General features: G+C 36.0%; 1 protein-coding gene across 19 annotated transcripts in view; it reads right to left on the bottom strand.

The window, feature by feature from the left end:
• MIPOL1 (mirror-image polydactyly 1) overlaps positions 1 to 20,030 on the bottom strand; it is a 401,793-nt gene that overhangs the window by 152,764 nt on the left and 228,999 nt on the right. For 14 of the 19 annotated variants that reach the window (XM_054530043.2, XM_054530050.2, XM_024232049.3 and 11 more), the window contains one exon: positions 11,366 to 11,460. In XM_054530043.2, coding sequence (XP_054386018.1) covers positions 11,366 to 11,460 — 95 coding nt within the window. Of the gene's footprint in view, positions 1 to 8,780; positions 10,902 to 11,365; positions 11,461 to 20,030 lie in introns of those variants that run through there. The other 5 variants (XM_063715566.1, XM_063715567.1, XM_054530055.2 and 2 more) reach the window with 4 other exon arrangements.

Here is a 20,030-nt window from a genome sequence, read left to right as displayed (position 1 = left end):
CTGGTTTAGTCTTGGGAGGGTGTATGTGTTGAGGAATTTATCCATTTCTTCTAGATTTTCTAGTTTATTTGCGTGAGGTGTTTGTAGTATTCTCTGATGGTAGTTTGTATTTCTGTGGGATCGGTGGTGATATCTCCTTTATCATTTTTTATTGCATCTATTTCATTCTTCTCTCTTTTTTTCTTTATTAATCTTGCTAGTGGTCTATCAATTTGTTGATCCTTTCAAAAAACCAGCTCCTGGATTCATTAATTTTTTGAAGGGTTTTTTGTGTCTCTTATTTCCTTCAGTTCTGCTCTGATTTTAGTTATTTCTTGCCTTCTGCTAGCTTTTGAATGTGTTTGCTCTTGCTTTTCTAGTTCTTTTAATTGTGATGTTATGGTGTCAATTTTGGATCTTTCCTGCTTTCTCTTGTGGGCATTTAGTGCTATAAATTTCCCTCTACACACTGCTTTGAATGCATCCCAGAGATTCTGGTATGTTGTGTCTTGGTTCTCGTTGGTTTCAAAGAACATCTTCATTTCTGCCTTCATTTCGTTATGTACCCAGTAGTCATTCAGGAGCAGGTTGTTCAGTTTCCATGTAGTTGAGTGGTTTTGAGTGAGATTCTTAATCCTGAGTTCTAGCTTGATTGCACTGTGATCTGAGAGATAGTTTGTTATAATTTCTGTTCTTTTACATTTATTGAGGAGAGCTTTACTTCCAAGTATGTGGTCAATTTTGGAATAGGTGTGGTGTGGTGCTGAAAAAAATGTATATTCTGTTGATTTGCGGTGGAGAGTTCTGTAGATGTCTATTAGGTCCGCTTGGTGCAGAGCTGAGTTCAATTCCTGGGTATCCTTGTTGACTTTCTGTCTCGTTGATCTGTCTAATGTTGACAGTGGGGTGTTAAAGTCTCCCAATATTAATGTGTGGGAGTCTAAGTCTCTTTGTAGGTCACTCAGGACTTGCTTTATGAATCTGGGTGCTCCTGTATTGGGTGCATATATATTTAGGATAGTTAGCTCGTCTTGTTGAATTAATCCCTTTACCATTATGTAATGGCCTTCTTTGTCTCTTTTGATCTTTGTTGGTTTAAAGTCTGTTTTATCAGAGACTAGGATTGCAACCCCTGCCTTTTTTTGTTTTCCATTTGCCTGTTAGATCTTCCTCCATCCTTTTATTTTGAGCCTATGTGTGTCTCTGCACATGAGATGGGTTTCCTGAATACAGCACACTGATGGGTCTTGAGTCTTTATCCAATTTGCCAGTCTGTGTCTTTTAATTGGAGCATTTAGTCCATTTACATTTAAAGTTAATATTGTTATGTGTGAATCTGATCCTGTCATTATGATGTTAGCTGGTTATTTTGCTCGTTAGTTGATGCAGTCTCTTCCCAGTCTCGATGGTCTTTACATTTTGGCATGATTTTGCAGTGGCTGGTACTGGTTGTGCCTTTCCATGTTTAGTGCTTCCTTCAGGAGCTCTTTTGGGACAGGTCTGGTGGTGACAAAATCTCTCAGCATTTGCTCGTCTGTAAAGTATTTTATTTCTCCTTCACTTATGAAGCTTAGTTTGGCTGGATATGAAATTCTGGGTTGAAAATTCTTTTCTTTAAGAATGTTGAATATTGGCCTCCACTCTCTTCTGGCTTGAAGGGTTTCTGCCGAGAGATCTGCTGTTAGTCTGATGGGCTTCCCTTTGAGGGTAACCCGACCTTTCTCTCTGGTTGCCCTTAACATTTTTTCCTTCATTTCAACTTTGGTGAATCTGACAATTATGTGTCTTGGAGTTGGTCTTCTCGAGGAGTATCTTTGTGGCGTTCTCTGTATTTCCTGAATCTGAATGTTGGCCTGCCTTGCTAGATTGGGGAAGTTCTCCTGGATAATATCCTGCAGAGTGTTTTCCAAATTGGTTCCATTCGCCCCGTCACTTTCAGGTACACCAATCAGACGTAGATTTGGTCTTTTCACATAGTCCCATATTTCTTGGAGGCTTTGCTCGTTTCTTTTTATTCTTTTTTCTCTAAACTTCCCTTCTCGCTTCATTTCATTCATTTCATCTTCCAGGGCTGATACCCTTTCTTCCATTTGATTGCATCGGCTCCTGAGGCTTCTGCATTCTTCACGTAGTTCTCGAGCCTTGGTTTTCAGCTCCATCAGCTCCTTTAAGCACTTCTCTGTATTGGTTATTCTAGTTATACATTCTTCTAAATTTTTTTCAAAGTTTTCAACTTCTTTGCCTTTGGTTTGAATATCCTCCCGTAGCTCGGAGTAATTTGATCGTCTGAAGCCTTCTTCTCTCAGCTCGTCAAAGTCATTCTCCGTCCAGCTTTGCTCCGTTGCTGGTGAGGAACTGTGTTCCTTTGGAGGAGAGGCACTCTGCTTTTTAGAGTTTCCAGTTTTTCTGCTCTGTTTTTTCCCCATCTTTGTGGTTTTATCTACTTTTGGTCTTTGATGATGGTGATGTACAGATGGGTTTTTGGTGTGGATGTCCTTTCTGTTCGTTTTCCTTCTAACAGACAGGACCCTCAGCTGCAGGTCTGTTGGAGTACCCGGCTGGCCGTGTGAGGTGATAGTCTGCCCCTGCTGGGGGGTGCCTCCCAATTAGGCTGCTCGGGGGTCAGGGGTCAGGGACCCACTTGAGGAGGCAGTCTGCCCGTTCTCAGATCTCCAGCTGCGTGCTGGGAGAACCACTGCTCTCCTCAAAGCTGTCAGACAGGGAAATTTAAGTCTGCAGAGGTTACTGCTGTCTTTTTGTTTGTCTGTGCCCTGCCCCCAGAGGTGGAGCCTACAGAGGCAGGCAGGCCTCCTTGAGCTGTGGTGGGCTCCACCCAGTTAAAGCTTCCTGGCTGCTTTGTTTACCTAAGCGAGCCCGGGCAATGGTGGGCGCCCCTCCCCCAGCCTCGCTGCCGCCTTGCTGTTTGATCTCAGACTGCTGTGCTAGTAATCAGCGAGACTCCGTGGGCGTAGGACCCTCTGAGCCGGTTGCGGGCTATAATCTCCTGGTGCACCGTTTCCTAAGCCCGTCGGAAAAGCACAGTATTCGGGTGGGAGTGGCCCGATTTTCCAGGTGCCGTCTGTCACCCCTGGAAAGGGAACTCTCTGACCCCTTGTGCTTCCCGAGTGAGGCAATGCCTCGCCCCTGCTTCGGCTGGCGCACGGTGCGCTCACCCACTGACCTGCGCCCACTGTCTGGCACTCCCTAGTGAGATGAACACGGTACCTCAGATGGAAATGCAGAAATCACCCGTCTTCTGCGTGGCTCACGCTGGGAGCTGTAGACTGGAGCTGTTCCTATTCGGCCATCTTGGCTCCTCCCCCGTGACAAAATATTTTGTTAAATGCTCTTAAAAGGAGGTTGAGTCACTTTGTAGAATAACAATTAGCAGTTGAGAGCTATACATGTTGAAATTTAGTTTTTTTCTTATAACTTAGTGTGTTGAACAAGGCACAGAAAATTGTGAAAACTGATAATGCTTAAAAACGTCCTTCTGGATAGAAAGCTATAGAAGATATGAATTTACTTCAGTAGCAATAGCCTCTTTACTAATTTAATTGTCTTATGTCTCAAGACAGCAAACATTTGTAAGTGATTTTATAAATTACATTTATTAATATATTTCCTTTGCACAGTGCTTTACAGTTTTCAAAAACATTCAGATATATCATCTCACTGATTTTCATATTAAGCAGGTTAGATATTATTGCTGTTTACAGGTGAGGCAATCGACATTCAGAAGTTAAGTAACTTAGTAAATGCCATATTCTATAAGTTGAGTGAAAGAAGAGAGGAATGCTTAATAAATATAGTCCAAATCACTGGACATATAGAAAATGTATACTTTAAGTTTTTTTTTTTTTAAACTTTTAATTTTCTTTTTGTTTTACATTCCAGAGTCACCAATAAATAAATATATAGTGACTTGAACAGTGAAGCCAGCTGTAAAGTTTTAAATTTAAAGGCCCTGAAAATAGATACAACTTAATGGCATAAAAAGACTGTTTGACTCTAAATGTTACTAAATAAAAATTCAATCTACCTCATATAAAGGGGTAACAAATTTAATAAAATGTGAGAAATAGAAAAAGCTTTTCACGTCAAAATTAAAGAAACTGAAATCAAGCAAACTTGAAACTTGTCTACACTAATCCAAAAAAAATCTGATTAATGCCAAAGATGGAAGTGTAATTCAAGTCTTGTTGTGTTCTTTTTAATCATAGCTGTTGCAGTATGGTACCATAATGTAGCTCCGTAGATAGTTAATTATTAGAGAAAACAGAGGTGTGACAAAAATTTACGTCACTGGGTAGGCCAATTGACACCACTGATTAGAATATACATCTAATGAGGTCAGGATCAAGTGTTCAACCCCACTCTTGATGAGGGATTTGCATTGAGAAAAATACTGCTTCACGGCTATAGTTTGCATGCTATAATCACCAGTGACTTGTCTTATCAACTCATAGTTCTGACCAAGAAAGCATATGGTTCAATAAAAAACTATCACTACCATTAAAACAAAACAAAACAAAAAACCCCATGGATTCTAGTGACAGTCAGCAGTATTTCTGATTGTTAAGGATAGTATATACACAGACCAAAAAAAGTATATAAAGAGAAAAGGACCCATACTGAATAAAATTTACTAAAGTAATATAGAAAAAAATAAAGAATTTTACTTTCTTTTTGTGTATATTTCATCTGGCCTCTGTCTTTATGGTTTCTATGACTTTTAAATGTATACTACAAACCCAGTAAGTAGGGTTCATGTTTATCCCACTTTTCACTATGTTAAACACATAAGTATTTCATATAATTATTATCAAAAAATACTAGTTCAATCATAGGAAACAAATTACCCTAAAAAATGAAGCATTCTCTTCAACATTTTTGTTCTAAAATGTCAAATTTACCATATTCTGAATGGCATTACAAATTCACACATGGAATCACACAAAATATAACAAAAATTTAAAACACACTGACTGTTGTTAATTATAATATGTATAATACATCCTATACTACTGGCACCAAATAACAAGGTCTAATTCTTGTCTAAACACTTTAATTTACACTTTCTTTAAGTGAAAGGAAATATAAGGAAGCACTATAAAATCAGCAAACATTGAAACAGGCATTCCCTCAATTAGAAAAGAGTTTGTTATTATTATGCCTCCTGAACTTAGGAATGCAGCACTACAGGTTTATAACAACAGGAAAAAAATCATTACTAAATACAAAAATAATCCCTACAAGTTTAAGATTCTTTCTTGATGAAACTGTCTAGATTTAGATTAACGAAAGTGTTGCAAATGAATTTAGCGTTTGCTATAGCAATCAGGAGGTACTAATATTTACTAATAGCACTTTTATAATATGTGGAATTTATTTTAAATCTTGATATTGTTAGTCCTCTCCTGCTATCTTTTCTGTTTTAATGCAAAGAGCTATCAGCTACAGTGGTAAGTTTAATATCTCTACCCTGCATCTCACTGGCCACTGCTCCTAACTGCCAAAAGAAACAAAAGGCCAATGCTTCATTTTCTTAGCACTCAAAATATTCTACAACTCAAAGGAAACAAACAGAATAAAGAAACTCAAAATCTGTATTTCCATATTTCCATTTTCCTTATTTCCATACAAGGGAATGGAATGTTTTTACCAGCAGTAGCTCTTACACTAAACCAGAAAAAAAAAAAAAAAAGATTTTTGAAAAAAACCCTTTTTTTTTTTTTTTAAAAAAAAGAGGCCAGTATCACTAATTAGTAAAGAAGAAAAAAACTGGGGAGACAGAATCTCACTCTGTTTCCCAGGCTGGAGTACACTGGTGTGATCTCCACTCACGGCAACTTCTGCCTCTTGGGCTCAAGTGATCCTCCCACCTCAGCCTCCTGAGTAGCTGGGATTACAGACACATGCCATGCCTTGCTAAATTTTATATTTTTTATAGAGATGGGGTTTGGTCATGTTGCCCAGGCTGGTCTTGAACTCCTGGACTCAAGTGATCCGCTGGCCTCCCAAAGTGCTGGGATTACAGGCGTGAGCCACCATGCCCGGCCACTAATTAGTAAAATCAAAGGAAAGGCAGAATGAAAGCCATCATCATATTTTAATCTGCCCCTAAAACAAAGAGCTGATCATACATCCTCTACTGTTTTGGCTGTTGGAGAGTTGAGAGTCAGACTTGAAGTTTTCTCTTTTGCTGCTTCACAGTATACATGCCGGCTGTATTCTCACTTGCTCCTGGCTTAGCTACCTGTCCTAATCCTATATTTTCCTAGCCTTATTTTTTCTTAAATATTGGTAAACAACTTTCTCTAATATGACAATATACATGTATAAATGTATATGTAAGTGTAAACTGATTTGGATAGCTGTTAAGTATTGCTTGCCAAACATAATCCATTATCTATGAGTTCTATCTATCCATTTAATCTATCTGAAAATTAGAGTTAGTTTTAGGTTCCTTCACATAAAATGGAACCTTTTCATTTCCTCTATAACATAGGAAAATTGGTAGAAAAACCTAATATTTCTATGAATTAGCTGTGTTTCACATACAGATTTGTGAGCACCATTTACCAGGTGTGTAAGAAATACTGTTTACTTTCATTTAAATGAAATTAAAGTAGACTTTGAGCTTGCAGGAAACTTAAGCTTGGTTTTTCGGTAATTTCTTCCCCCGTCCTAGAGTTGTACATCCCAGGAATCTTATACTAATCCCATTTAAAATAAATTTCTGTATATCCTCACAGAGTGTTCTCTGTATCTTTAGAAAAATGTGTGGTAAAATGACAACATAAAATTTACTATTTTAATCATTTTAACTGTACAACTTACTGGCAGTAAGTACACTGACAATATTGTACAATTATCACCATTATTCATTTCCACAACTTTTCATCATCCCACTCTGTGTAAATCATATAATTTCCCATTCTTATAACTCCCTATTCCCTTTCTCCAACTCTGGGTAACCTCTATTTTATTTTCTGTCTCTATGAACTTGGCTATTTTAAGTAACTCATATAAGTGGAATCATACAATCTTTCTTTCTTATCTGGTTTATTTCACTTAGCATAATGTCTTTAGGTTTGTCCATGTTGCAGAATGTATCAGAATTTCATTTGTTTTTGAATAATGAATAGTTGGATAATATTCCATTCTCTGTATATACCACATTTTGTTTATTCATCTGCTGAGGGATACTTGGGTGGTTTCCACCTTTTGGTTAATATGAACAATGCTTTCATAAACATTGGTGTACAGTAACTGCTTGTCCTTACTTTCAATTCTTTTGGGTATATACCTAGGAGTGGGCTTGCTAGATCATATGGTAATTCTATGTTTGACTTTTCAGGAACCACCAAATTGTCTGCCACAGTGACTGCATCAATTTACATTCCCATCAGCGATGCAGGAAAGTTCTCTGTATCTTTTTGTTTTAGGAGAAACATGGAATCTCCCTGGAAGATGCAACTTCCCTTAAATTTTTGAGTGGACACCAAACATTCTTCCATGCATTACACATTGTGCAGGTCTCTTCTGAATGATATATCTTCATTCAACATGTACGATTTATTTGTTTTTGGGTCATGCTTAGAACTGAGTGCTTCACTTCATTTAAGCATTTCACTTAAATAGTAACATTCCACTTTTCGACTTCAATCTCCTGTCTCTTCAGCTCTTGAATTATACATATTTGTGTGTGTGTATATATATATACACACACACACATATATATATGTGTGTGCGTGTATTTTGAGACAGAGTTTCACTCTTGTTGCCCAGGCTGGAGTACAACGGTGCAATCTTGGCTCACTGCAACCTCCACCTCCCAGGTTCAAGTGATGATCTCCTGCCTCAGCCTCCTGAGTAGCTGGGATTACAGGCGTCCGCCACTACACCTGGCTAATTTTTTGTATTTTTAGTAGAGACAGGGTTTCGTCATGTTGGCTAGGGTGGTCTTGAACTCCTGACCTCAGGTGATCTGCCCACCCTCTCATGTTCAGAAGCCAACACTGACCCCTACTTTATGCAGGGGGTGGGGGTGCAGTTAATACTAATTGTGGCCTCAAATTTACAAATACAGCTATTCTTAACTCCTATACTCCTGTCTCTGATCACAATTTGGCCAGCTTTTTGTTCAAGGTGAACTTTTCTGCAGATACTCTAAATTCCATCCCTTCCTACCTCCTCTGGAATCCTGCTCTATAAGAATTCTTTATTTTGGCTTCCTCAAATTAGCCATAAATATACTCAAGTATTTGCTATTTTTCAAAAACAAAAATCCTTAACCTACGTTTCCTCTCTTCTCAATTATCATTATCACCTTTCTTACTCAAGTTTCTTCAAGGACTGCTCTATTGACCAAATTGCTATGCTTCTTTACCTCCTAATTACTCTTCAATTCACAGAAAACTGATGTCTATATCTAATACTCTATTGACTAAACTACTCTGTGGAAGTCACTAATGGCCACTGAATTTCCAATGTAAAGGATACCTTTGGTCCTTATCATAGTTAACCACTTAGTAACATTTGATTCTTTTTTTCTATGGGAAATCTTCTTTGGTTTCAGTGATATATTTTTTGGTTCTACTCCTACCTCAATGATCTTTTGTTTTAAAAAGAAATATATCTTGACATTGGTTGATCAATAACAATAAACCAAACACTGTGCTAAGAACTGAATATACTTAAAATAACCCTATAAGTAGGTACTATTACTCTCATTTTAAAGAAAGGAGAGGAGCTTGGTGAGGTTCATTTATACACGACCACACATGGCACGGCTGTCTAATTGCAAATCCCAGTGGCTTTATTACATCACCAGAAATTTTTTTTAAGTAGCAGTGAGAAAAGTAGTTGTGAAGCATATCTTTGAACCAATAATTACTAACCTCTATTTAGAAGAGATCATATAATCCTACCAGACTTATGTAGATTTTAAAGAGTATTTGAAAAACAAGAATTTTAGCTTTATGATTTTCAAAAATGATTCAATCATCTTCCACAATTCAGCAGAGGAGCTTCAGGAACTGGCATCAAGGTTTGTTTGTTAGGAAGTAATGTCAGTTCATGCAACATTATCATATACCTCTTGGAATTCTCTGACACTGTCACTTCATCAACAGAGTACCTACTGTCCTGTCCCATAAATGTTACTGGAGAATGTTCCATAAAAACCTTCCCCATCAATAAGGTGAATCTGCTAATTACCAGACTGCAATGTCCATGGTCAGGGCACAAACCACATGGCATTCATGTGTTCATAATTGGTTTAATATCTGCCTCTTTATTACTTTACCAAGAAGAGACCCTAATTTAATGCAGCTAACTGAAATATGCATATAGAACATCAGCTCTCAAACTTGGCTGCATAAAGGAATTTTCTAGAGAGCTTTAAAAACACACTGATGTAATCAGCATGGGGTGGGCTAAGCGTCAGAATTTTTAGAGGCCATCAGGTTATTCTAATGGCAGCTACAGTTGAGAGTCATTGGTGTAAAAGACAGAGGAATGAGTATAATATTCATTTTATAGTCCAAAATAAAGTAGGTTGGTAGGATGTATTCATTCACCATCAGGGTTTTCCTTACCTGTATGCCCACTTATAGACACTAATTCTAATTGCAAAAGCAAATGATTCCCAACAGTCAGTGACCAACCAAACATACTTGATGTTTGATAACTGCATTAGTTTCCAAGGACAGCCATAACAAAGTACCACAAACTGTGTGGCTTAAAACAACAGATATTTAATATCACATAGTTCTGGAAACTATAGAAGTCTGGAATCAGGTGTCGGCTGGGCAATGTTCTTTCTGACAACTGTAAAGGAGAGTCCTTCCTTGCCTCTTCTAGTGTTTGGTGTTTGCCAGCAATTGTTGGCACTCCTTGGCTTGTAGATACATGACAGTCTTCTCCCTGTGTGTCTTCAGATTGTCTTCCCTCTGTGCATGTCTGTCTCTGTGTCCAAAATTTCCCTTTTTATGGGGACACCAGTAGTAGTGGATTAGAGCCCACCCTACTGACTTTATTTTAATTTGATTACCTCTGTACAAACCCTATTTCAAAATAAAATCACATTCTCAGATAGCAGGGGTTAGGACATCAGTATAACCTTTTTGGGGGGCATAATTCAACCCGTAACAATAGCCAACTACTGCAGATGTTAGTAATATTGCTCCAAACCAGGAGTGCTTAACTTGGGGATGGGAAAGAATTATATCTTTATTTTCACCAACTCTCACGGAACTACAGTATTTCCTACAATTATGAACATGAGCAACAAATTGCAGTAGTAATATCAGTGGTTCTTGAGAGTTTGCACCCATAGAAATCACTGGTATTTTCATGTCACATTTCAGCATTTGCAGTTATCCAAAAATACCACTTACAGTCATCACTGGCTTGAAATTAAAGTTGTTAATGGACTTGCTGCTAGATCTAGTTATTTTATCCATTAATAATGATGTATGTATATCATGATATATCATGACATAATATTTTCTTAATTGTACTTCAGTAAAACTTATTTTGATTTAATTGCATTTTCTGCATTTTAACTTTATTCTGAGAAAAGGTCCAAATTAAAACAAAAATCTTTCAAAAACTTAACAGTCCCCTTAGTGAATTCCTACATTTCAGACTTGAGAATTTTTAAAACTTAGTAATGAAAGAATTTACATGGCATTGTGCATCGGTCTGTTTTTTCAATGTTTTCTACCATGATCCACTGTAGGAATATGTGTTTTACCCATAACCCAACACACAATCTTTTTTCTCTTTCTCACATACAAACCTGAAACAAAAGTTTACCATTACTATAAGAGATGCATTCTGACATTTCTATTCATTTTCATTAAAAAATACCTACCTTATTAATTTATGTTATGGGGTAGTTGTGAATACTCCTGTAACATAAATTAATAAGTCTGTCATATTGAAATACATGAAAGTTTATTATTATTGCTACTCATGTGTTTTAAAATATATATTTAAATATATATTACATTTATATGTATAAGTATAAATATATGTATATTTTATATTTATATTTACAATTGTTTTAGAGGTGACATTTAGATGGGCAAATAGCTCAACAGCTATCCAGGCTTCATTTAGACAACTGCTAATGGATTATGTAAATTTCATAGTTACAATGAAAGTGGAAATTTAGACTTTACCAAATATAGTAAAGAGAAGAGGTAGAATAATAAATATTATAAGCCTGAATCTTTTTTTAGTTATAAAAATGCTTTAAGTGCATAATATTTAATTTCATTGAGGTATTTCCTCATTCACTATTGTAAACTCAGGTAGAAACATTTCCCAAACTAACAATATTTACTTAACCCCAGGCTAAAAAGAATTTTACCTGTAGTAAACTCGAAGGGTTTGGATTTCCTCTTCCAGTTTTTTGTACTGTTGAACTGCAGTTTCTCTGGCTTGTTGCATAGATAACAACTTTGCCTGCAAGTAATTAATATTTTAAGAAATTCAGTATTCATTTTGGTATGATAAAATACAGTACTACAGTAAGAACAGTAGTCTTAAATTACTGACAGTTAGAAAAAAAACCTATGAATGTTTTTAGCAGTGCCTCATAAGTTACCAGAAAATAGTCTAAAGGCATTAATAATACAAACACTAAAAACTTGAACATATTAAATTTAGCAGTCTTGCTCATTACTAAACTTCAACCTTATTTATCTGTACCATCAGATATATGCCCTTCTGCAATGTTTAACTTTATACACAGAATTCAGAAAGTGGAACATGGGTTTCAGAGCAATATCTATAGTAGAGATAAGTACAATGGGTGTTTCACATACAAATTTAATGTGGCTCCACTGCCTGATCATACTAGATTTTCTTTTAACTTTATTAATAGGAAAACTCAGAAAATTCTAAATATGTTGTCAAGCCATCTTTGATACTGAATGTGAAAAAAATACAGCAGGCTACAGACTGATTCTTACAGTTATGATTTAACCTTTTCAATTTCTTCTCTGTGGGAGAAAAACAAATCCCGAGAGGGGAGAATGGCAGCAACCCTAAATGCTAGTGATACTTTATTAAAGGGGCATTATTGTTCCTTCCTGCTATAATTGTTGAGTTTTAAAGAACAGGTTATCAGTTTTTTTCAATGAGGTTCAACATAGTAATTTAAAAAGAATTTGCCACCCTCCCACCATCATTCCCATTGGATTTCAAACAACACCAAAAACAATTTTCAACGTAACTTTGAAAATCTGGCACTGGTAAGTCAGGTTTTAGTATTGTTTATTCAAAGTTAAATTTTCATAAAATGGTTATCTTTCACTTTGCTTTAAATGGTGTTTGAAAGGTAACACAGAGCAAATTGTTGTCACAAACCTCACAAAGTAGGACACAACCAACAATTAAAAAGTAATAGAAAGTTTGGAGCCACAGGTTCAGAATTTTGCTGAATTCATATAATTTCACTGGAATTGTTTTATTGTGTAAGAAGTCATAAGAAAAATTGTAAATCCTGACTATAGGAAAATTAATCAATGTAATAAAAGTGAACTTTACAGAATGCTACTTTTCTATTTTGATAATAATTTTAAAAACATGCAGCAGTTTGGACCTTTGCATATAAGTTTTAGCATTAAGATTAATTTGTTCTCTGAACTGGTAAATTCTATCCAAGTGTTACTTTATAGTTAAATTTAAGATGTTTGAATGCTTGCTTTAACATGACATAGTCCCTAATTAGAGATAAAACATTCTAAAAAACTAGGGAAAAGCATCTAAAGTAAAAATAGATGGCTGATTCTTAACGTCAAAGAATGAAAGCTTTTCCAATTTTCAGTATACCATAAAATGTGATTAAAATGGTAACCTGGAAGACACAGATACCCACTGTGACTAATGGCAGGTCAAAAAGAATCACACATATCACATTCAACTTTAAAAACTTCAGACTTCAGACATGCATTTAAGGAATATCAAATACTGAACGGGTAATAGAGGTTTTACTAAATAAATATGTGCCAGTGCTACGTATGTACAAATGCTGAAATAAAATGATTGTTTTGAAGTCTTTTACTTGGTACCTGTGCACAGAAAACAAAACCAAAACCAACCAACAAAACAAAAATTCTTGTAGGAAAACACTAAAATGTAGTTTTTGCCTAGAAATTTTCATAATGAAAATGGGACTGTGATAAGTTTAAATTCCCATGCTTAAGGTACTATTGAAAATTTCACTTTCTCCTCCCACATTTAGTTGACTATGAAGACTTGGTTGCTTTATAACAATTCACTCAATTCACTCAATTTCTTAATTCCGAGTATCTAATTTTCTTCCTAGGCCCTAGTGATTATGTTCAAAGCTATTATAAACTTTCTGGCTTTACAATATCCTTACTTTATCAGATGTATGCTTATCCAGCAGCATTTCTTTTTTCAGAAACACCCTTACCCTATGCTACAGTGATCTTGTTCAGTCTCTGTGGCTAAAATGAACTTCATCCCCCATCACCTCAGGTATAAGATCCAGGTTGTCTAATCGAAGTACTGCATCCCACTAGCCTCAGGAGAAAACCAAGTCCTGACAATATCATTTCTACTCTTGGATTCACATATGCCAGAAAACAGATCCAGATCTGCTTCCTGGACTTCCAGGGTAGATAAATCCTTTGTTGGGGGGTAAGTTGGAGGGTGACTTAGGCTAGTCTGAGTTGGGTATCTGTTGCATGCATTGTTGAAACACTCAACCAATTTAAACGTGCTATTTACTTCTATAGTATTTCCTAGATTGATATTTACATCATATAATCCTATCATACTATATGTCAAAAATAAATCTCTTATCAAAAATATCAAGGAAATTAACAAACAAGATATTTTTCCTGTTTTTCTTTCGGGCATCCTATTCCAATATTTCTGGCAATTACTTTTATAAAAACTGCATGCATTCATTTACGTGTATACTTGCAAAAATAAATGCATGCATTAAACAAAAACTAACAAAACTTAGTGTAAGAGAATATACAATGTAAAGTAAATCTCCCACCTCCTACCCTCAGTACTGCAAATCCCTTCTCCTGAGATTACTAGTTATCTGTCCGTTATACCTCCTTCCAGAGATAGTCTATACATATATAAGCATACATAGATACTTGCAAATAAATTACCCGATTTACAAAATTGATAGCGGTTTATACAGACTGCTATATACACCTTGCTTTATTTTTTTTTCAAAAATTGCTATTTTGCTTCACATAAAAAAAAAATTCAGCCAGGTACAGTGGCTCATGCCTATATGGTAGCTCATGCCTCATTTCCCACCGGTTTGGCAAGCTAAGGTGGGAGGATTACTTCAGCCCAGGAGGTTGAGATCAGCCTGCGCAACACAGCAAGACCTCATCTCTACAAAAATTTTTAAAATTAGCTGGGTGTGCTGGCATGCACCTATAGTCCCAGCTACTCAGAAGGCTGAGGCAGGAGGATTGCTTGAACCCAGGAATTCAAGGCTTCAGTGAGCTAGGATCACACCACTGCACTCCAGCCTGGTCAACAAAGTGAGACCGTGTCTCTAAAAAAGAAAAAAAAAAATCCCCTACCCCGTTCCATGTATCACACTCATCAGTCACATCCCTTTCTTCCTTCCCAGCCCCAAAGAAAAACACATCTATGAATTTGGGTTCATTATTTACAAGTACATTTTATACTTTTACTATAGTATAAACATTTTACACAAGTATAACACTTTTTCTTCTTATACTCATATTTTAGGTAAAATTTTATCAAAGTAAACATATGCAAGTAAGTACACATATGGATTTTTCAATGTCAGACTTATTGAGTCATAATTTACATAAGGTAAAGATTTACTGATTTTCACTATATACTTCTGTAAATTTTGACAAAGTTATCCAGTCTTGACACAGAATATTCTTGTTACCCCCAAATGGTCCTTGTGCAACATTGGAGTCAATGCCTTCTTTTCACACTCAGCCTCTGGCAATCAGTGATGTGATTTTTGTCCCTACAGTTTTTCCTTTTTAAGAATGTCATATAAAAAGAATCATACAGTATGCAGTCCTTTGAGTCTAGCTTCTTTTACCTAAACATAATTTTTTGAGATTCATCCATATTATTTCATGTACTGGTAGTTTATTCTTTTATATCACTGAGTAGTATTCAATTGTATGAATGTATCACAATCTGTATATCCACTTACCTGTTAAGACATTTGGCTGATTTCTAGTTCTTTGGCAATTACTAATAAAGCTGCTATAAATATCTACATAGAGGTCATTTTTGTGGAAATATACTTTGTTTCTCTTGGGTAAATACCTAAGAGTGAAATTGCTGAGTCCTGTGGTAAGTGTGCATTTACACTATATATAGATATATGTAGCTATATAAAGTATATGGATAATAAAGTTATATACTTTATTTTAAAACGCCCAAACTTTCTGCCTATAATGATATCACTTTAAAGCATCCATGCTTAACTACAAATCAATGCCACTTTTTGACCACCTACTATGAGTTAGGCATTCTTTCAAGTGTTTAAAATATATTACTATAGTCTATTCTCATAACCAACCTATGAGGTAGTTCCTCTTATCCCTATTTTGCAAGACATAAAACATAGGTTCATAAAGCTTAAGTAATTTCTAATTATAACAGAGCTAGTGAACTCAAATAAAAATTCAAATCTGTTTGTTCCAAAATACATATTTTCTTTTTATACCACTGTATACATTATATATAAATTACATAATTCCAGGGGACATAATGGAATCAAATGATCATTTGATAACAGAGTTAACGACAATAATCAACATTCACAGAATAATCAGAATGTATTTTATTTTATTTTATTGTTTTTTGATTATTGAATGTTTTATTTTATTTTATTTTATTTTATTATTATTTACTTTAAGTTTTAGGGTACATGTGCACAATGTGCAGGTTAGTTACAAATGTATACATGTGCCATGCTGGTGTGCTGCACCCATTAACTCGTCAATTAGCATTAGGTATATCTCCTAAAGCTATCCCTCCCCCCTCCCCCCACCCCACAACAGTCCCCATAGTGTGATGTTCCCCTTCCCGTGTCCATGTGTTCTCATTGATCAATTCCCACCCATGAGTGAGAATATGCGGTGTTTGGTTTTTTGTTCTTGCGACAGTTTACTGAGAATGATGATTTCCAATTTCATCCATGTCCCTACAAAGGACATGAACTCATCCTTTTTTATGGCTGCATAGTATTCCATGGTGTATATGTGACACATTTTCTTAATCTAGTCTATCACTGTTGGACATTTGGGTTGGTTCCAAGTCTTTGCTATTGTGAATAGTGCTGCAATAAACATACGTGTGCATGTGTCTTTATAGCAGCATGATTTATAGTCCTTTGGGCATATACTCAGTAATGGGATGGCTGGGTCAAATGGTATTTCTAGTTCTAGATCCCTGAGGAATCCCCACACTGACTTCCACAATGGTTGAACTAGTTTACAGTCCCACCAACAGTGTAAAAGTGTTCCTATTTCTCCACATCCTCTCCAGCACCTGTTGTTTCCTGACTTTTTAATGATCGCCATTCTAACTGGTGTGAGATGGTATCTCATTGTGGTTTTGATTTGCATTTCTCTGATGGCCAGTGATGGTGAGCATTTTTTCATGTGTTTTTTGGCTGCATAAATGTCTTCTTTTGAGAAGTATCTGTTCATGTACTTTGCCCACTTTTTGATGGGGTTGTTTGTTTTTTTCTTGTAAATTTGTTTCAGTTCATTGTGGATTCTGGATATTAGCCCTCTGTCAGATGAGTAGGTTGCGAAAATTTTCTCCCATTTTGGACACATTCAAAAGCTAGCAGAAGGCAAGAAATAATTAAAATCAGAGCAGAAATGAAGGAAATAGAGACCAAAAAAGCCCTTCAAAAAATTAATGAATCCAGGAGCTGGTTTTCTGAAAGGATCAACAAAATTGATAGACCGCTAGCAAGACTAATAAAGAAGAAAAGAGAGAAGAATCAAATAGATGCAATAAAAAATGATAAAGGGGATATCACCACTGATCCCACAGAAATACAAACTACCATCAGAGAATACTACAAACAACTCTATGCAAATAAACTAGAAAATCTAGAAGAAATGGATAAATTCCTCAACACATACACCCTCCCAAGACTAAACCAGGAAGAAGTTGAATCTCTGAATAGACCAATAACAGGATCTGAAATTGTGGCAATAATCAATAGCTTACCAACCAAAAACAGTCCAGGACCAGATGGATTCACAGCTGAATTCTACCAGAGGTACAAGGAGGAACTGGTACCATTCCTTCTGAAACTATTCCAATCAATAGAAAAAGAGGGAATCCTCCCTAACTCATTTTATGAGGCCAGCATCATCCTGATACCAAAGCCTGGCAGAGACAGAACCAAAACAGAGAATTTTAGACCAATATCCTTGATGAACATTGATGCAAAAATCCTCAATAAAATACTGGCAAACAGAATCCAGCAGCACATCAAAAAGCTTATCCACCATGATCAAGTGGGCTTCATCCCTAGGATGCAAGGCTGGTTCAATATACGCAAATCAATAAACGTAATCCAGCATATAAACAGAACCAAAGACAAAAACCACATGATTATCTCAATAGATGCAGAAAACGCCTTTGACGAAATTCAACAACCCTTCATGCTAAAAACTCTCAATAAATTAGGTATTGATGGGATGTATCTCAAAATAATAAGAGCTATCTATGACAAACCGACAGCCAATATCATACTGAATGGGCAAAAACTGGAAGCATTCTCTTTGAAAACTAGCACAAGACAGGGATGCCCTCTCTCACCACTTCTATTCAACTAGTGTTGGAAGTTCTGGCCAGGGCAATTAGGCAGGAGAAGGAAATAAAGGGTATTCAATTAGGAAAAGAGGAAGTCAAATTGTCCCTGTATGCAGATGACATGATTGTATATCTAGAAAACCCCACTGTCTCAGCCCAAAATCTTCTTAAGCTGATAAGCAACTTCAGCAAAGTCTCAGGATACAAAATCAATGTACAAAAATCAGAAGCATTCTTATACACCATTAACAGACAAACAGAGAGCCAAATCATGAGGGAACTCCCATTCACAATTGCTTCAAAGAGAATAAAATACCTAGGAATCCAACTTACAAGGGACGTGAAGGACCTCTTCAAGGAGAACTACAAACCACTGCTCAATGAAATAAAAAAGGATACAAACAAATGGAAGAACATTCCATGCTCATGGGTAGGAAGAATCAATATTGTGAAAATGGCCATACTGCCCAAGGTAATTTATAGATTCAATGCCATCCCCATCAAGCTACCAATGACTTTCTTCACAGAATTAGAAAAAACTACTTTCAAGTTCATATGGAACCAAAAAAGAGCCCGCATCACCAAGTCAAGCCTAAGCCAAAAGAACAAAGCTGGAGGCATCACGCTACCTGACTTCAAACTATACTACAAGGCTACAGTAACCAAAACAGCATGGTACTGGTACCAAAACAGAGATATAGATCAATGGAACAGAACAGAGCCCTCAGAAATAATACCACACTTCTACAACCATCTGATCTTTGACAAACCTGACAAAAACAAGAAATGGGGAAAGGATTCCCTATTTAATAAATGGTGCTGGGAAAACTGGCTAGCCATATGTAGAAAGCTGAAACTGGATCCCTTCCTTACACCTTATACAAAAATTAATTCAAGATGGATTAAAGACTTAAACGTTAGACCTAAAACCATAAAAACCCTAGAAGAAAACCTAGGCATTACCATTCAGGACATAGACATGGGCAAGGACTTCATGACTAAAACACCAAAAGCAATGGCAACAAAAGCCAAAGTTGACAAATGGGATCTAATTAAACTAAAGAGCTTCTGCACAGCAAAAGAAACTACCATCAGAGTGAACAGGCAACCTACAGAGTGTATTTTATTATACCTTACATGATTGAAAAATGGGTTGGCTAACTAAGGTTAGTCTTATAGTTAGCTATCTTGATATCAGTCTTGACCAATGCCATCTAAATAGGACAGCCATTTGTGTTGGGACTGTATCAGAAATGAACTACATTGTTTCATTAGAGCTTAATCTAGTAACTCAGAATGACAAAGACCACACTGTTCACATCACTAAGCACTATTCTTAACCGGTATTGTGGATAAACCACTTTTATCTCTCCTTGAGATCTTGTTATGTTTAGTTTAAATGTGTTTTTAATAGTTATAGTCCGATACAGTTAAGCCTTGTTTTAGTAACTCCAAGACCATGAATGGAAATTGGTTTTAATCTTAGAACAGAGATATTTGATGTTATGTGTGATATCTGCTAAATAAAGAAGCATACAGTACAAATTAAATCACAGAAGCAAATAATTTTAGACTTGGAAAGGATCTCAAAGGTAATACGGAACCTTACTTTTATAGAGGAGGAAATTGTTGCTAATACAACATGTTCAGGGAAACATTTGGAAATTGTCCAAGGTTTCATAGCTGGTTAGAAAGAAAGTTGGAACTAACAAGTATCCAGAAAACATTGCTTATTTTACCATAGAAGACTACATTTCAATATGGTATAATTTCATATGTGTGATAGTTATTTTAACAGAGTTATTTCCAGAGTAACCATAAATATATATGATTGAGCTAGCACTATTAAACACATCTATAAAATATATAATTGGCTATCTTCAAACAATACATCAAGTTAGATGATTGCTCAAAGAACATGACCATAGACCTACTAGGATTTTAATTTTTAACCTCAGAAGAAGGTTAAGAGCCTAGTAGAAAAGAAACATAACTGAGTAACTTGTGTAAGGATACCCAAAAAGTTAAAAGCTATTTTCAAAAGGATAAAAACGACCAGGTTTCAATTAAACCTCCACTTCACAGGAAGGCTTGGGTTGCTTAGCATTGTGTATTTCCATAGTATATTGTTCCCTACAGCTGATTCCTTAGAGGTTGTTCTATTTTGTCCTGATGTCATGTCTCTCTGTTTATCA

Source organism: Pongo abelii, chromosome 15 (genome assembly GCF_028885655.2).
Source record: "Pongo abelii isolate AG06213 chromosome 15, NHGRI_mPonAbe1-v2.0_pri, whole genome shotgun sequence".
NCBI lineage: Eukaryota > Metazoa > Chordata > Mammalia > Primates > Hominidae > Pongo > Pongo abelii.
Note: the sequence above shows the minus strand (reverse complement) of the source record. Positions and strands in the feature narration are given on the sequence as shown.